Raw genomic sequence first — 18737 nt, 5'->3', positions numbered from 1 at the left:
CTTTGAAAAATCATATACTACATAAAGCAAATTTATAATGCAGAAATTTGCACTCACACAAACGTACAATCATTGAATATATTTTCATTCGGCTTTAATATTATACCAAATCCACAAATAATATTACACGAAGATACAGGTCGTAACAAGATTGTTCAACAACATCCACTCCCATGGCCACTGCAACCATGTTAGATAAAGATACTGGCTCGCCAGTAGATATTACTAACTACAGAGGTTGATCCAAAAGAACCTCACTTAATAGCTGTGAAAAAGAATTTTCAAGTACCTTAAGGGTATAACTGATCTGGAATTGTGGTATCCAAGAGAATCAGATTTTAAGCTAATATGTTACTCAGATGCATATTTTGCAGGATGTAAGATAGACAGGAAAAACACTAGTGGAAGCTGCCAATTTCTTGGAGGTAGATTGGTTTCTTGGTTTAGCAAGAAATAGAAGTCAATTTCCACATCAACTACAGAAGCAGAATATATTACTGCAGGAAGTTGTTGTGCACAGATTCTTTGGATGAAGAATCAATTACTGTATTATGGGTTAGAATTTTGTAAAATCCCCATTTACTGTGATAATCAAAGTGATATTGCTATGACAGGTAATCCAGTTTAACACTCAATGACAAAGCACATCAGCATTAGGTACCATTTCATAAGGGAACATGTGATAGAAGGTACAGTGGAATTGCATTTTATTCCAACAGATTAACAACTAGCTGATATCTTCACAAAACCACTATGTGAAGCTACTTTTACAAGACTGGTAAATGAACTTGGAATGGTTTCAGTTTCTTTCTCTAATTCTGCTTAGTTTTTGTTCTCATGCATCAGACTTTATGATCAGTGTTTACAGATTGTCTTATCTTCATGAAATTTGTTCTTTAAGTGAAATTCATTAAATACTGATTGTTATCTGATGTGGATTTTTAAACTCTGATAGTATTTTGAATATTCTGTGACTGTTCAATCCAATGAGGATAACTGTGCTAGATGCTGACCTAGTAGTCTTTAACATACTAGATATCCCATGTTTGAATTAATTGTTTATGTGGAAACTCATTAACACAAGCAAATTCTGATTTTGAGCTTAGTCAAGTTTACTTTGTGTATCTTATTACTAAGTCACAAACTAGATTCTTACTTCTTATCTGTTAGATTCTGATGTCAGTAAATCTTAAAGATGCACTAAATGTTGATAAGCCTCACTTATCAAAAGAAAAAAAAGAAAATAAAAATAAAAATCAGGTACTCTTTTGAGATCTAGATTAAATATGTGGAAGGGAAGACCCAAGTGCATTGCTGGTATTAAGTAATATGCATTAGAAAAGCAAATAAATTTTCTTGGTGATTTTTCACATTCTCTGATTACCGGAGAAATACTATGACAACAGCATAAATTCTGATAAGCAATCGTGACTCACTTACACTGAGAAGCCACGGTAAAAAGGAATTTCAAAAGATGCATAAAATGAGCACAAACAGTTGAGGTGGACTCTTGCATAAATTTGTTCTATAGTAGACTTCATGATTGATGATAGATTTTATGCACTTTTCTGAGTTATGCCTTATATATAAGATGTACTGAAGTTTATAAGACTTTAATCTTTATCTGATATTCTACTGAATGCACACACTATCACTCCATATGAATGATAAAAATTATTGTGGTGATTAAGTTGTTTTTGACAAACAGTTAAGTGTCATTTGCATAAATTCTGAGGACAAGTTCTGATGGAAGTTCTGATGATTAAACTCTGAAGAAAATAAGTCAGTATTTGTATGAAGAATCACAGAAAAAGATATTCACTTTTTGAGTTCAGAAGCCATATTTTGATGACTGTTAAAATCTGATATAAGTTAAGTTCTGATATTAAATCCTGATGGAATCATTGATGCTTACATGACATTATTCTTTACTTGACTTATCTGTGGTAAAAACTGAAACAATCATATTTAAATCAGAATATATTTGGGTAAGATAAAAATAGTCATAATCATTATGGGTTAGTGGTAAACGTGTTTATCCTGAAAAACTGCATGTGCACGGTAATTATTGCTTATTTTACGTGCCCATTAACTCCTGCTTTACTTGTTTACTGACTGTTCAAACGTTGCCAGGTGTAAAGTATATCCCATACTTCAAAAATATAATTGTTGAGTAGAGAGAGTATATATATAGGGGTTAAAAGATATTATAATCTTTTACTTACTTTTCTATTCTTAATCTCCTTTATTCTCTCTCTCTCTAATATTCTCTGAAGCGTTTTCTTTCAGGACTTTTATCAAACACCTTGCAAACACTATCTTTCTCACTTAATTTCTACAGAGATGGTACCAAAAGACTTGATTTTCAATGGAGCTAAGTTTGTTCCTAACAACTACTTGTCTATTCTTAACCAGGCTGACGCTCCATCGGAACTTCACTTTATTCAGGATTTCCTTACTAATTCTGATATTGGGTATGCTTTGACCAAACCTGAAGAATTCTCTGGCACCCAAGTGCTGGAGTTTTGGAGAAGTGGAATCGATGATGATGGTGGTGTTCAAGGGTCCCCAGGTATTATTTTTACAACAGGGGAGGATGAGCATGTCGTGACTTTGGCTATAGTACGACAAGCATTGCAATTGCCTGAGAACTGTGCTTATACAACTATTGAGGAGCCAGTTCTTCAAAATATGATGGCCAGTCTGGGGTATGTAAAGACACTGGCAAAGCTGGGTCAATTGAAGAGATTCAACATAAGGAGAGAATGGAGTTTCCTCTTTGACCGCATTACAAAGACCTTCGCCAACAAATATTCTAATTTTGATGCAATCCCCATACTCAGTCAACAAAACGGGTATGCTCTCATTAATCAAACTGATTTTGATTATGCAAGTGATATTTTAGGCTTTATTGGGGATATGATGACAGAAGATAGGAATACTGTCTATTTTGCTAGATTCTGTCAGTTTATCTATAGTTTTTGTTGTGCTGATAAGCCCCAATTAGCCAGTGAATTACTTCCATCATTTAGACTAGCTAAAAGAGATTTTAATGACTTATTATCTACTGATAATAAGAAGGCTGTGTTAAGACCCCTCCGAATTCTTTTATCTATCAAACAAGCCTTAATAATCTATGATCCAGTTACATACACTGCATTATATCCTGATGTCCAACCATCTGAACCTCAACCATCAACACCTACCACCACTACCCAAACACCTTAAACTTCTCAACCACAACCAAAATCTACCATCAGGACATCTGTTAAACCATCACCTCAATCATCTCAACCTGAATCATCAGCACATACCATCAGATCTTCATCTTCCAGGCCAAAGAGGACAAAGTTTGTTCCTCAACCTCCACAAAAGAGAAGGTTGATGATTCTCAAAGATGAATCTCATAGTGATAAAGAGGAAACAGTTGAAGCACGGGTTCATGCATCAGAACCTGTGATAGTTGAAGCTGAGAATGTTACTTCTCAGAAAGAAACTGCAGCTCAAAGTTCTGATACTTTGAAGAAGAAATCTGTAAAATCTGAAGTTGCTAAAGCAACTCCTTCATTGGCAAGGAGATTGAAGAAAATAAAGGCTGGGAGGTATTTGGCTAAGGCTCCATTAGAAGATACTGAAGAAGCTGAGGAAGGGGATCATGAATCTCTGATCTCATAAGAACCGATTATCATTGAAGCCCTTCCAGCTCAAGCCAAAGAAACTGCTACTGGTACAGTTGTAACTCCTCATGTCTCACCTATTAAAGCTACAGATGATGTTGAAGAACACACTAAAAATTCTGAAATAGATATTCATAATTTGTATATACCAAATGTTCTTTATCTGGAAGCTCCATCTACAGAAGCTCAGCAATTTCCAACTCAATTTCCAATTTTAAATGCTGAGATACCATCTACATCAACCACACCAGCTCTGGAGATAAATTCTGATGTTCAGAATTTAAATGAAGTTGTTCCTGAATCTCCAATTGCTTCACACACTGTTGTGTTGTCAGAACATAATGAGTCTTCCTCAAGTTCTGAAGACAGTGTTTTTGCTGAGACTCCAGTTCCTATACTAGGAAAGGAAGAATTGGTGAAGAAATTTATTGAAAAGGAAGTACATATTCCTTGGGAGGATACTCATAGAGGTGTGGGGTGGACCAAGAAGTGGAATGACACTGATTTCATTCTAAGTTCTAACATTCTGACAGAGCATATTGCTAAAGCTGATGAGTTGCTCACAAATGCTGATTTAAAGACACAACTCAAGATTACTGCTCTATCTACCAAACATCTTCAAGGTCTACATTATTCTACTTTTGAGAAGGTTGATACACTAAAGGAACATGTTGATAAGCTAGATCTACAACTTAAGCTTGACAAGAACATATATATCAGACCTACTCTTGAGAAAATTGAAGCCATTGAGAAGATTCAAGAGAAGCAACATGCCCAAATTGATGAGGTCCTGGCTAACCAAGTTTCTCAGAAAGCTCAAGTGAAAGAAATCCAATCTTCAGTTGAACTTCTTCTTTCTCTCTTACTTACTGATGATGCAAAAAAAGGGGAGAAGGTAGTTAAGTCCAAATGCTCACCTACTGAAATACTAAAGAAAAGGGATGATAAAAGTGATGACCAGGAAAACTCTTATAAGAGTAGAGGTCAAGGAAAAGTTCAAGGAAAATCTTCTACATAGAACAAGTCAAGTTCTGATGTTGTGAATGCTAAAAGACTGAAGTCAAGTTATGATAAACAAAGTCTGATGTCAAGTTCTGATATTCTGATTCAGTCAGGATCTACAGACTCTCAGAAGTTTTTACAAACTCTGAAGCTAAAGGGGAAGCAGACTACTGTTTATTACAAAAATCCTAAAATCCAGACACTTGATGAGGAGATAGCTAGAAGATTATTTCTGAAACAAAATCCAGGAATGGATTTGGAAACTCTCAAGGAGTAAGAAGCTAGATTTGCTGCTGAGAAGATAAATCTTAAGTCTAAAGCTTCTGATGCAAAGAAACCTCCAAGGCCTAAGGAAAAAGGCATTGTGATCAGGGAAAAGTCAAATTCCGAGACTTCAAAGTCCAAGACTAGATCACAAACTGAGATTGATCCTAAATCAAAAGGGAAAGAAAAGGTTGGTGAACCTTTAAAGATTGAGAAAAAGATAAGTTCTTTCATTCCAGTCTATCAAACTACAATGCATGATGATGATTTGATAGAAGATGAAACTGTATAAATTCTGAAGAAAAGAAAGATAATTGAAGAATCTAAAATAACCTCTGACACTGCTCAAGTTGTTCAGAATGAAGAACAGCAAGCTACAGAAGAAACAACAAATTCTGATCAAGTTAATTTGTAAAAGATGACAATTGCTGATAAGAAGAAGCTGTTATGGAAGAAAGCTACTCCAGTTGAACCAAAATCCAATTTCTTGATGAATCAACTTGCAACATTTGGGTTGAGATTCAAGAAACTTAGAGATAAAGCTAGATTAGGTTCTGATGAAGAGAAAATATAAACAGGAGTAGAAGTTACTCTAAGAGATCCCTTCATGTTGACAGATAAACCATATGAACAAATCAAACAAAAGCACCTTGACAAGGTGTTGTCTGCTCAAATTGTGATAGATGCTCATGATAAGGAAAATCTAAAGGAGAAAATGATTTTATTTCTCTACGATGGATTAACTTACAGATTAGCTGATACTGATGTGCTAAAGAAGTCTGTCAGAGAACTTCAACATATTCACTATCTTCTGGAAATAAAATATGATGTTACAAGAAGATGGCCAGAATATATTTTGAAGGCTATAAGAGATCTATTTAGAATCTCTGGTACAAAGACTTCTCAGTATATACCAATGATTACTGAAGATGATGGAAGAGAAATTCCTATGCTAAAGAATTCTGCTAAGGTGGAAGTTATTCTGAAAGGAAGATGCTTATGTTATAATGAAAACTCTTCACATCCTAGAGTTATCAGACTTGGTGATGGACTTGAAAGAACATCAATTCAAGCTCTCAGAACTGCCATTTATCAGATTGGTGATAGTAAATATGAAGAACTGATGCAGGTCAAAGCACAGTTAGTTGAAATTCTGAGAAAAGCTGAAGACAAGCTGGTAAGAGATTTTGTTAAGAATCATTATGGATTCAGATTGATCCAGTGAAGTTGGTAAAGCTAAAAGGACTGTAAGTTGTAGTTAATAGTCTTATTAAACTCTTATTGTATTTGAACTTAAATGTTTTTGACATCATCAAATCTGTGAAATAAAAATTGTATAATCACATCACTATAAAAATAAAATTTTCATCAGTAAATTCATTATTTCATAGTTACAACTATTCTTATGAATGTTGCTCACAAATTCGTGAGAAATTTATGTTAGATATATTTGAGATGTCATGTCTAATATGTTTCATGTTTAGTTATCAGATCTTAACAAACAGCAAATATTAGTACTTACTGGAATCAGTACTTACTGGAAGTCAGAACTTAAGGATATCAAGTACTGGAATCAGTACTTACTGGAAGTCAGAACTTAAGGATATCAGGACTTAGATTATCAGAAGATAAATATCAGAAGATGGATATCAGAACTTAAGTACTGGAGGACTAACAGTTAAAGAATGAAGCTAATTTACAGGAAAGAAGATCGAGACTAATACAAAGAGAAGATATGCATGGAAAGAGTTAGAGGACTTAAAGAATTGTATAAGATATTTGATTGATATATTTTAGGAGACTGAATTATATTCCATATCAATTAGAAGTTATCTTGTAACTGTGTACTATATAAACACAGACATAGGTTTACACTATATGTGTTATCATTATCGAGAAGATCATACGTTGTAACCTAGCAGCTCTCCTGATATTTGTTCATCACTGAGAGAGAACAGTTCCATTGTAACAGAGTTTATTATATCGAATATATATGTTTACTGTTACTTGTGTTCGAAATCGATTTGATAGTATTCTACACTGTATTCAACCTCCTTCTACAGTGTTGTGTGACCTAACAATTTATTCACTTTATTCACAAACCAACTGAAACTCGTCTAATAATATATTTCAATCGTAAATTTGTTTCATCCTCTCTGGTCACATCGATGACTTTACTTAATATTTAATATTTCAAATATTATCGAATTTATTTTTTCCTCTCTATGTTATTATACATTCATAACATTTTTTTCGACAAATGCAAAAAACTTTCATTAATTTGAATATAGTACAGCCGGGATAAACTCCCAACTGTCGATATAACCAGGTGGTAAAAAAAATAACATACTAAAAATAATTAGATGATTTATTTTCTGGTCGTTTAACATATATAATTAAAAAATTATTGAAGCTAAAAATGAAATTAAAGACATCTCAAGCGATCCAAATTGCAACAACATCTCTGAAAATAGCAACATCGCAATTGACCATATCACATAAAAACCATTGTTAGCCCAATGTTCTGAAATACCAATCACATAATATGAGATTGGAGAAGGGGCACCACAACTATATAAATGTCAAACACAGGCTATAGACATGTCGAAGGCACCCCGACTATCTACATGTCGGATACCAACTATAGACATGCTGAAAGTGTAGTCACAAGACAATTACAAGATAAAAGAAACACATATTTGAAATTAATAATTTTTTCCTATATTTTCTATAGTAAATAGTCCAACTACAACGCATAAACAATTTCATTAGTTTCTCTTATGTAGTCACAAGACAATTAATCTTGATGTAATAATTTATTTACAAAGCCTCTATAAATACAACACCATTAAGTAAAACTTTATAAAATAGAGATTTCTCTCTTATTACTTCTTCATTAAACATTATTGCAAAAAAAAATTAATATCTCCAATAGAATATATATCTCTACATAACATATATCTCAAAACTAGTGAAGAATTAAAGTTCAAACATCACGATAATGGAATCCCTACAATATAACAATTGACTTTATCAAAATTCATTATAGCACCATGGTTCTAAGATAAAATTCAGTCACATGTTCGATTCTCGATACCAACACAATTTCAATACATATTTTGCTTAAATTACAAAGTGGTGGCCTTTATGAAATTTTAGAATAAAGTTAAACTTAAAAAGCAGAGTCATGTAAATAATATAGACCAAAATTTCATTTCCTCAAAAGTTAAAGTAATAAAAGTAGATTTTGATAAAATGAGAGGATGTTATCTAATAAAAATTTTAATTTGCACCAAAAAGTGATTTAGTATAAATAAATAGGAGGTAAGGGGATTTGACACCAATTCTACTTATTTTTGACAAAAATTGTGAGGGAATGACATTTTAATATTTTTTCAACATAAAAATGCAAAATCATGATTTCACAACCATTAAAAAGGCACTTGGAGATGGCCTAAGAAATTAGTTTTTAAAATTAACTTTTAATATATTTGATTTTTCTGATCCGATTACTCATTTCAAGTATTCCCGGATTAAACCGAATACTTTTGACGCGATAAGCACACAAGTCAAACTGAATTAAATGAAATTATGAGTTTTTGAAAACAAATCCCAAAAAATTATAAAAAGTATTTAATTTTATAAATAAATATATATATATATCATAATAATTACAACATAATTGATATATATATATATGTGTGTGTGTGTGTGTTTGTCTAACTACAAAATTTATATTACAGCTATATAATTGTATATACTAACATTTTATCCACTCAAAAGTTAAAGTAATAAAAAATAGAATTTGATAAAAGGAGTGGATATGACTTATTTAATAAGAATTTTAATTTGCACCCAAAAGTTAAGTAGCATGATGGTAGTGACATGAAATTTGTTAGTAAGAGGTAAGGGGTTTGATTCCTATTAGATACACAAAATCTCGTTATTTTAAACAAAAATTGTGTAATAATGGCATTTTTGAAATTTTTCAAAATAAAAGGGTAAAATCGTAATTTCATAGTCATTAAATTAGCTTTTTTTACCCTTGATTGACATATCTATACTATATTATAATAATCGGAATATGGTATAATTTGTAGTTTGATTAATCCTTGTTTTGGTTATTCATTTACATCACGACCGTCGGATCTTCTTCATCAAATAATCAGAACCGTTAGATTTAAATACTAAAAAAATACACTGCACAGGTTCTTAGGTTCGAATGCCGTTAACAACAAATATTTATATTTTTATTTATAAAGATACATATAAGTTCTGGGTTCGAATCTTACCAACAACAAACATTTACATTTTTATTTATGAAAAAAAATCTCATCAATAATTGACTATTTATACTGTTTGAAACAACAAACATGTATATTATTATTTAGGGAAAATAAATTTTTTCGTCACCCAACTTATCATTTTTATTGGTTCATGTGGTTTGCAGGCTATTGCGTGAGCCCGTAGGGTTTACCCAGTGCGCACCCTAAGGGTAGCGGCTGCGGGTTACCTACGATAAAAAAAAACTATATATTTTTTTCTTTCTCACTAATGTTAGGTTCATATTTTTTGTAATCCCTAACGTTATGTTCAGATTTGATTATTAACATTATGCCAATTTTTTGTAGCATTATTAAAATATAGTGGTAGTCTGTAATATTTTAATAATTTAATATATGTCTATAATTTTATATATAGTACACCATATGTCCCCCAAGACGTTTACCTTGGGTGATGAGAGTTTCACACGCATTTTAAGGCTGCTAAAAGATGTAGTTTCATAAATAATTTTAATTATTTTTCTTTTAAATAATAATTTAACGTTTAAATTTTTATATACAAAAAAAAATCTTAAAAATAAGTTATAAAACAATGTTTGTAAGAAAAATATCTTGTGAGAGTTGTTCGATTTAATACCAAATTCATATTATTACAACATTATTATATTTTTGTGTTCATATATATACTTGCTTCACTGTAATATCCCGTAATTTTTTAGAATTCGATTAATAAAAGAATAATAGAATAAAAAGGATTAAAATTAGATAAGGACTAGGATTTAAAATTGGGTTAGACTATTGGGCCTAAAATTTGGGTCAGATTGTAATATGGATAACTTGTAGGTTAAGATATAGGGTTTTGTATCGTTATAAATACATCATATTCGTATTCCTCGTCTTTTATATCAAAATTCGTAGGGCTCTTTTCAGCATAAATCAATAGTCTTGTAAAATTCGTAGAAAATTCATCGTAAGTCAGAATTCAGTGATTCTGGACTTTTCGGAGAGGTCTTTTTGTTACTTCAACTTGCATGTTTCGTGTTTTCCAAGATAACGTCGTTTAAAGGTTCAAAAAGGCTCAATAAGGATCTAATCAGAATTGGAGTCATGGAGAAGATCGAGATTTTAGATGTTTCGTTTTTGATGGGTTGCTAAGGATTGATTGTGTATCCTAATGTGAATTATCTGTTTGCGTGATTGAGGCAAGTAACTTTCGTTGCTCTGTATTATTTGTTGCTTACGTGTTCTGTAAGTGATTATTCGTTGTTCCGTATATTTTGAAACTTGAATTATCTGTTTGATTACGCAAGTGAATCTTTATTGCTCCGTATTATTGTGTAATGTATTTTATATTGTTTGATTCATGTGCTCAAATATTTGTTTTGATTGTCGTATGTATGAAATTAATATGTGATTGATAAGAAACGAATTCAAATAAATCCCCAGTCTTAATCACGTATAAGAATTAGAATCCGATCACTGGACAGTGTGATAATTAGAACTTAGAACTAGTTTGCGCATGTTCCGGAACACATCGATACCTTGTCAAGCTTTGGTTGCACTTGACGAGGGACGTGAACTAGCCCCCCATCGAATAAGAATTAGAACCTGGTCACTTGGAAAGTATGGCATAAAGTATAAGATGTCGGTCACTGGCAAAGTGTGGCATAATGTGTGATTTAGGACTGTGGGACTAAAGATAAGAATTTGTTATTAAGATTTATTGATTGATTAAGAATTTTGATTATGTGGATTATAAAATATGTTTGATTATGATTATTGATTATATCGTGTGCATCTTTGTTCACCTTGTTATCGAATATATATGTGATTTTGTGTGATCTGTGTTATGTGTCAAGCATGTTTAAATTCTGTTTTCGAAAAAGATTTAAAATATTATTTTGAGCCGTCAAACGGTAGTTGCTTGTTGGGCTTCGCCGCTCATTCTTTTAATATTTCAGGTTTCGTCTAAAAGACTCGAGTTGGTTAGTATTGGAGTTCGAGGACCTTAGAATTGGAGTAGATTGACTTTTGGACTCTGCTTTTAGCTGCGCGTTTGTAATAGTGACCTTTGTAATAGATTTTCGTATTAGTAAATTGTATTTTATTTTAGTTTTGGTTTATAATTAATGGTCCGGAAGTGCGGCCTGTTACATTCACGATTCTATTAGAATGGATGAGTTTATAGTTTTAATTTTAGGTCGGTAATAGTTGCATGAAGGAAGTTGTGATTAGTGATTTCATTGGGTTTTTGAAAGCGTCGTTTGGTAAAATATTGATATGTAATATTTTTAATGTTTTTAGTACTTTATGATCAGTTTGCTAATTTGATTGTATTGATTTTTTTATTTTTTTATTTCCCAATATTTTTAGTACGGATTGGGATGCATCTTCCTAATATTTTGGTTTTGAGCTTAGTACCCCACCTAAAAATTAACAGACGTATATGAACTTATTTTATGCGTTTGGTTACAATGTATATACATATGTTCTGACCAGATGTTCAAAACAATATGCGTTTTTTTTATAACATACGTATATAATTAAGACATTATACGACTCATCCATATGCATCTAGCAAACTCACACACAAGTTTTCTTAAGAGACACATATGACACTTTTTGTACTAGTTATCACTATATTATAACAATGCTATAAAAAGTTGACAAAATACTAATAATCAAATCTGAATCTAACGTTAGTGACTAAAAAAATTTGAACATAACATTAGTGAGTAAAACGAAAAAATTATAGTTGAGTGGTAAGTTTCTAAACACACAATAAGTTGGGTGACGAAATTTTTTATTTTCCCTGTTATTTATAAATATACATACAAGTGCTGAGGTTCGAATCTTGCAAAAAAAAACATTTACATTATTATTTATGAATAAGACCTCATCAGTCATATACTATTTACATTGTTTGAACTGAACTTGAGATTATACATAATGAAATTATAATTACATAATTATTATTTAGTATTTAATTATTTATATAAAATTTTAATAAAATTATATAAATGATTAAAAATAAAAATATATAAATACTAAGCAATAAGCTAGTAATATATAGTAAGAGATATACATACCAGTGAGGATTACTGACTTTGTTGGGTTTTGAAACTTTATAAGGAGATATAACTTAAAACATTGGTACGTAGTACATTGTATGTTATAGTTAAGTTTTTTCAGAGAAATATTACAGTTAAGCTTGTTGTATACAGTTTTGAAACCCACATTAGCCACATATGAGCAGCTTATATGCCCACGAAAAATGATAGAAGTAGGCTATGGCTTGCCCATTACCTTGGCCAGGCCATGACTACATATTTATTGATTTGATTTACAGTTAGTTATATGCCTTGAGTAACAAGGTACATATAAATGGTACATACAGGTGCTCAAATTACATTCCTCGGTAATATGATAATTTTTAAAATTTTAATTAATCAATATCCTATTTTAAACTGCACATAAATTTGAACATAAGTACATAACCATACCTTGTGATCTAAAATTTTAAAGTGTTTATAAAAACTACTCTGCCTCGTATTCGGCAGGGCCTCACACTCAAATTTGTGAGTATATCAATTCCTAAATAGTTTGCTCACAAATATTTCCCCCCTGAATTTTAACTATAAAATTTAATTTTTAAACTTAAAAATATATTATGATTAAAATATGTAAAATTTCATCAGCACACACGAAATATATTTTTTTCATTTTTTTGATAAAATATCTTGCAATTAGTGTACAAATAATCATATTCATAATTAAGATTCATCTCGATCACCCTTAATAACCATAATAATCATCGTTATATAAATATAATCGAAAATTCAGTTATGTTGCTCAATGCTCGATATTCGATCCCACCTTAGAATGAAAACACAGTAATCATAATTTACGTGAGGCTTAAAATGCGTGACAATCCCCTCGTCCCCCAATGTGAAAAATCCAGTGGGATGGAGAAAGTGGTTAGTTATAAGATATATAAGATAAGAATAATTTATTAATCACTTTTATTTATTATACACATAATTTACAACAAAGTAATACGGTAAGTAATAAGTAATTTTTTATTACTTTTCCCTTTTGAGAAAATTAATAAGGGGATAATATACCACAAAATGGCATAACTTCGATGGATATTTTCTTTTAATCCAAGCCGTCAATCGTAAATCAACCTTTCGTCAATCAACGTCCCAAAATCCTCCCACGTCACGAATCCGCGTCCACTCTTCTCATCCAATCACATCAATTCTCCAACCCCTATATATACCCAAACAACCATCCACAAATCCTCACATCTCTCTTGACTCCCCCTTTCATTCACCTTTTTTCATAACAAACTCTCAAACCCTAGATCTCATCTCAGCCAATGGCTCCCAAAGCAGCAGAGAAGAAGCCGGCCGAGAAGAAGCCAGTCGCCGAGAAAGCTCCGGCCGAGAAGAAGCCCAAGGCCGGCAAGAAGCTCCCCAAGGAAGGCGGAGCAGGCGCAGCAGACAAGAAGAAGAAGAGAAGCAAGAAGAGTGTGGAGACATACAAGATTTACATCTTCAAGGTGCTCAAGCAGGTTCATCCTGATATCGGTATCTCCAGCAAGGCCATGGGAATCATGAACAGCTTTATTAACGATATCTTCGAGAAATTGGCTCAGGAGTCTTCAAAGCTTGCTAGGTACAACAAGAAGCCTACCATTACTACTCGGGAGATTCAGACTGCTGTGAGGCTCGTGCTCCCTGGTGAATTGGCTAAGCACGCTGTTTCTGAAGGCACCAAGGCGGTTACCAAATTTACTAGCTCTTAAACTGTTTGATGAAATGTTTAGGTGATATAATTGTTAGGGATTTTTATGGTTTGTGTTGGTTTTTATAGTTTCCGTTTGGAATTGACTATTTGTTTTTATGTGCTGTATGCCTGTATCTACCCAGTGGTGTCGATTGATAAAATGAAGTTTAAATTTCTGTTTCTGTTATTATGAGTTATAATCTACACAACGTGGGGAGTAATTTAACAAAAATGCTATTCTTATTAAATTTTCAGATTTATGTTGGATAATATGTAGCTAGGTTAATTTGTATGATTATATGCTTAATAATTTAATATCAACTTTACCCCTGCTCCTAATTTTGGACCAACACTTAGCTTTATAAGTTATAACACAGGAAAATGACTGTACACATTACACATACATATGAGCAATGAGGGTGTACTTTTTGTATACATAATGATTGTTAACGTAATCACATAATGTCTTGCCTTAATTTGTGTTCTGCATGGATGCTTCGACAATTGAAACTATGTTAGTCATTACTATTTTCTTTTCTATTGTTTCCACTGGTTTGGTTGAAGAACTAACCATATCGCAGATTTTGTTATGAACCAAGTTATGTGTTATTGATATCATTTCTAATTGGTCGCTGCAGTGTGTAAATCACTTGTTCTATCTAATGTTTGAAATGGAAGGGCATTCATGATACTACTACCTTATATAAAATTTAAATGAAATGAAGTGCTTTCAGTGTGAAAGTTTTAGTTCATCTCCTCTGACTTTGTGCTTTGTCTATGTTGTGGATAATAGCGGGTTTATGAAGTTTATTTTATAATAGAGAGGTTACAAGTATATATTGTAAATTTTGATTTGTTTGTGCTAAAGTGGGCTTATAGAATGATAGGTGAGTATGAGCTTGTAGCTATTGATAAGGTTGGCCTGTTGGAGTGCCTTGCTTATCCTTTACTTTTGCAGGTCTGGGAAACAATTAAATATTGCAATTTTAAAGTATAATGACTAAAGTAAATAACTGCGAGCATTGTGTCTGCAGAAGGAATGGTAGAAGCATATGTTTTTTTCCTAACAATGGTTCAATACCTCTTGTAGCGTGTTTTAGTTAACTTTTTTCTTTGTTTTCAACTCTTAACATTATCATGTTTTTCTTTATTTTTTTTTAAATTATAGTGTAAAACCGGCCATCCTATCAAATCCTTCTGTGTTGGCGGTGCTAGGATTTACTGGCAAAGTGTTTTGATTAATTGTTGCACCTTGCATTTTTCATGCAAGCTGGCATTTATCTTCCCGTCATTAGATTTTTCTTATTAATATTGCTGCAAGATTTTAGTCCTATAAAATTTCTCCCATTTTAACCTCCCATTATACTTGGATTTTTCTATTTATAATGCAACTGTTTAGCAAATACTCGTTTGTTGCAAACTTAAATTAGTTTATTTAAAAATAGTGATGAAATCACGAGGCAGGAGTATGTTTTATGAGTTAATTTGAAATTATTTTAATATTTAACTGTTTGTTTGGGTTGTATGCATTGCTGACTATTACAAGCCTTTGACTCTGTAATTTCTTTCTGAATCGAGGTAAGAAAGAGTATATGAAAGCTTCCTTATAATTTGGAATGTTAAAGCGGGCAATGAGCAATAACATGATACAGTGTTATTAATATATGATAGGATTGTTGTATTCTATCAGCGTTCTTAAAAGCCCGAGAAGACTCTGTAGGGCGTAAATCTGCCTATCCCTAGACTCTGAGCTGGGTATAGTTGGTTAATATAGGGCCTGTTTGGCCGTTACTTAAAAAGTAACTTATTCACTTATAAGCCCATAAGTAATTATCGACGAGTCTTTGTCTACCCAACCTATAAGTTCAATTCACAACTTATAAACTTAAAAGTTGAATGTTAGTAACGATGTAATTTTTCTCAACTTATTTTGTTTTTTTAACTTTTTTATTAATTTTAATTCTAAAATATATGTTTTTAATGTTTTTCTAATTTTAAATCCACAAACTAAGTTAATTTGTATTTAAACATTATTAATTATAAATTATTTAAATAAAAAATTATGTCTTTTAAGTAAAATTATTCAAACACTTATATAACTTATAGATATTTATCTACTTAACACGTATAAGTCACTTATTTATTTTTAGTCGTAAGTTACTTATTTTAAGATTTCTCAAACGGGTACATAGTGTAATTAATATAGGGTATGTTTTTCTGAATAAATTTGAGTGCAATGTCCGTAAAATTGTTAAAATTTGTTTCTCATTCAACTGCAAGAACTGTTCCCTAGTGTCGTGGTATGGATGTGCTCCTCATTATGGTGTATTTTAATTAGAGAAGTATGCATAATTTAACACAGGATGAATTAAACAAACAATGAAACGAGCCTTATTTTTGCAGAACTCTGTAGTCCTTGTATTTGTGTGTTTTTGGGTGATTATATCTCTATCTATAGTGTTTTGTGCCTTCAAGCTGAAATTACTCTATCAAAGCTAAAAATTCAAGGTAATAAGGTCTAATATCTACTTTTATTCTTGAAAATATTCTTAACACAGAAGATTAAGTCTGTAAAAATGGGGACAGATGCATTAATTTACAATCTAATGGAGCCTCTTTTTTTTTACTCTCTTTGTACTTTTTTCACATATCATTTACTGGATTGAGCATTCCTGGAAAGAGCAACTCTTTGCACTTTGGAAGGTAGTTTGGCGACACTGGTTATCTTCGCAAATCAGTGGACATATGAGGTTTTCAGCACTAAAATGTAAGTGAATTATCAATAGTTACAAACTTTCTGTTCTAAACAATTGTTTTTTGCTGTTCTATTGATCCATGGTTGTTCATTTACGGTTAATTTGAATATGAGTGTTAAACTGTTAATTCATTACGATGTAGTTACTTAGGCCATGCTTGTGTCAGGGGATTCTAATTCCAGGAATTTTAGCTTATTTCTCTAACTCTTGAGTTAACTTATGAAGTTCATGACCTTTCAGTTAATTTGTATGGTCACGTATATGATTATAATACCAGGTGAGAGAGTGGAATAGAATAATTCCCCCTGAGTTAGCTAAAAATGTGTCAAAACTTGCCCATGGTATATTTTTGAGGGATCAAGTACATGATAACGTGAGAACAAATTGTAGATAATGAATACAAACATAGCCTCAGACCGGTATACATTGTTGTTGTTGACTATAGTTCTTTAGAGAAAGTCCCATCTAAGTATCTCTCTTTAAACGCTATTATAATATAATTTTCGTACAACACAATTAACTTTCAATACCTATGAAATGTTGGCTCAAAAATAGCCCAGATTTAAATGAACACCTGACATTAGCCAGATATACTAAAACAGTAAAACCCTTCACACCTAATGAACTGGAACACTACTCATCTCTTATCAAAAAAATATTGTCTTCATCTGTCACAACTTTTCTTTTAACAACTTTCAATGCAAATTTGCAAACAGAAGAAAGCTAATAAATTAGTTACTGAAGCTTGTGTCTTGTTGGATGTGTTACACTGTGGGACAACGATTGTGAATTCCTTAGCTGTTCTTACTCTTATTTCTTAAAGCTTTATAAGTTTTAACCAAGCCAACTTAGTAAATGGAAGTCATGAATAAAACTGTAAATCAACCCTTATTTGGGTAGTTCATGATTTTAACCTGATGTTTTTTTTGTAGTTGACATCGATTGTCAGCATCAGAGTTCAACTTGTTTGTTAACCTGTTCTAGATAGATATCAATTGATCAATAAATTTTAATGACCGAGATTGAGGCGATACTCGAGATAAATCACAAGACTAATGGATATTAACGAAAAAGTTATATATATATATAAGACATTTTTACAGGTAGGTTTAGAAAGAAGTGGATGGTGTTATCGGCCATGTTTGGATGGTATGATGTTTCATGGTGGATTTTAAAATTATGAGTGCTAATATTGCGAGGAAGGGTGCTGTGGTGACTACGACGAGGTTGTAGAATGTAGAACTAGAAGATCTTGTTTTTTTTTTAAAAAAAAATAGCAAAATAAAAGGTCATCAGGTTGCTGACATGGACGATACAACAAACATATAAAATGTGACTAGGGTCGGAAACTCGAAACTTTTACAACTTTTTTTTTTATGATTTTCAAATTTAATTGTGTCATAATGTCAAACCAACAATAATGTTGAAGCAGCTATAAAAGGTGATAGTAGAATGAGTTTTTCTGTTGTAAATTCTTGCACCTGTTTGGTTGGATAAAATAATTTGAATGGAATGGAAGTACCATGCTGTTGGGAAATGTCTATGTCGATGGAAGTACCATTCCTTTCAATTGAACCTCAAACTCATTATTTGAGAACAAATGATCCATTGTCCTTGCTCATTTATCCAGAAAACCCATCCCAGAAAATTTGTACATTCCTTTTTCTTCCCTCTCTCTCTTCCACCTTTGGTTTTGCATTTAATTTTTTATTCAATTCCAAACTCATTCAAGTCCTTCCAACCGGCATCGGTGTTTATATATGGAAACCTGAATTTATCGGGCACCAACGAATTTTACCGCCGTCGGCGATTAGCCGACGGTGGGCGATGATGATTTTTATCTGAGTCCTACGTTTATAAATGAAATAAAATTAATTCGTGAAATTAATTTCGAAACGAAAATTACGAATTAAAATATAGAAATGCGAATAACCAGGATAAATAATTGAGATTACATTGGTGTT

The 18737-nt window shown here is 32.0% G+C and overlaps 1 protein-coding gene across 1 annotated transcript; it reads left to right on the top strand.

Annotated features, from left to right (window-relative positions):
• Positions 1–13525: 13525 nt before the first annotated feature.
• On the top strand, positions 13526–14204 carry LOC141698093 (histone H2B.3-like). The gene has a single exon (XM_074502705.1). It carries the CDS (start codon positions 13608–13610, stop codon positions 14034–14036), a length of 429 nt encoding a protein of 142 aa, XP_074358806.1. The 5' UTR covers positions 13526–13607; the 3' UTR covers positions 14037–14204.
• Positions 14205–18737: the final 4533 nt, after the last annotated feature.

Source organism: Apium graveolens, chromosome 11 (genome assembly GCF_009905375.1).
Source record: "Apium graveolens cultivar Ventura chromosome 11, ASM990537v1, whole genome shotgun sequence".
Lineage (NCBI taxonomy): Eukaryota > Viridiplantae > Streptophyta > Magnoliopsida > Apiales > Apiaceae > Apium > Apium graveolens.
The sequence above is the reverse complement of the archived record's forward strand: the minus strand, read 5'-3'. Positions and strand labels throughout refer to the sequence as shown.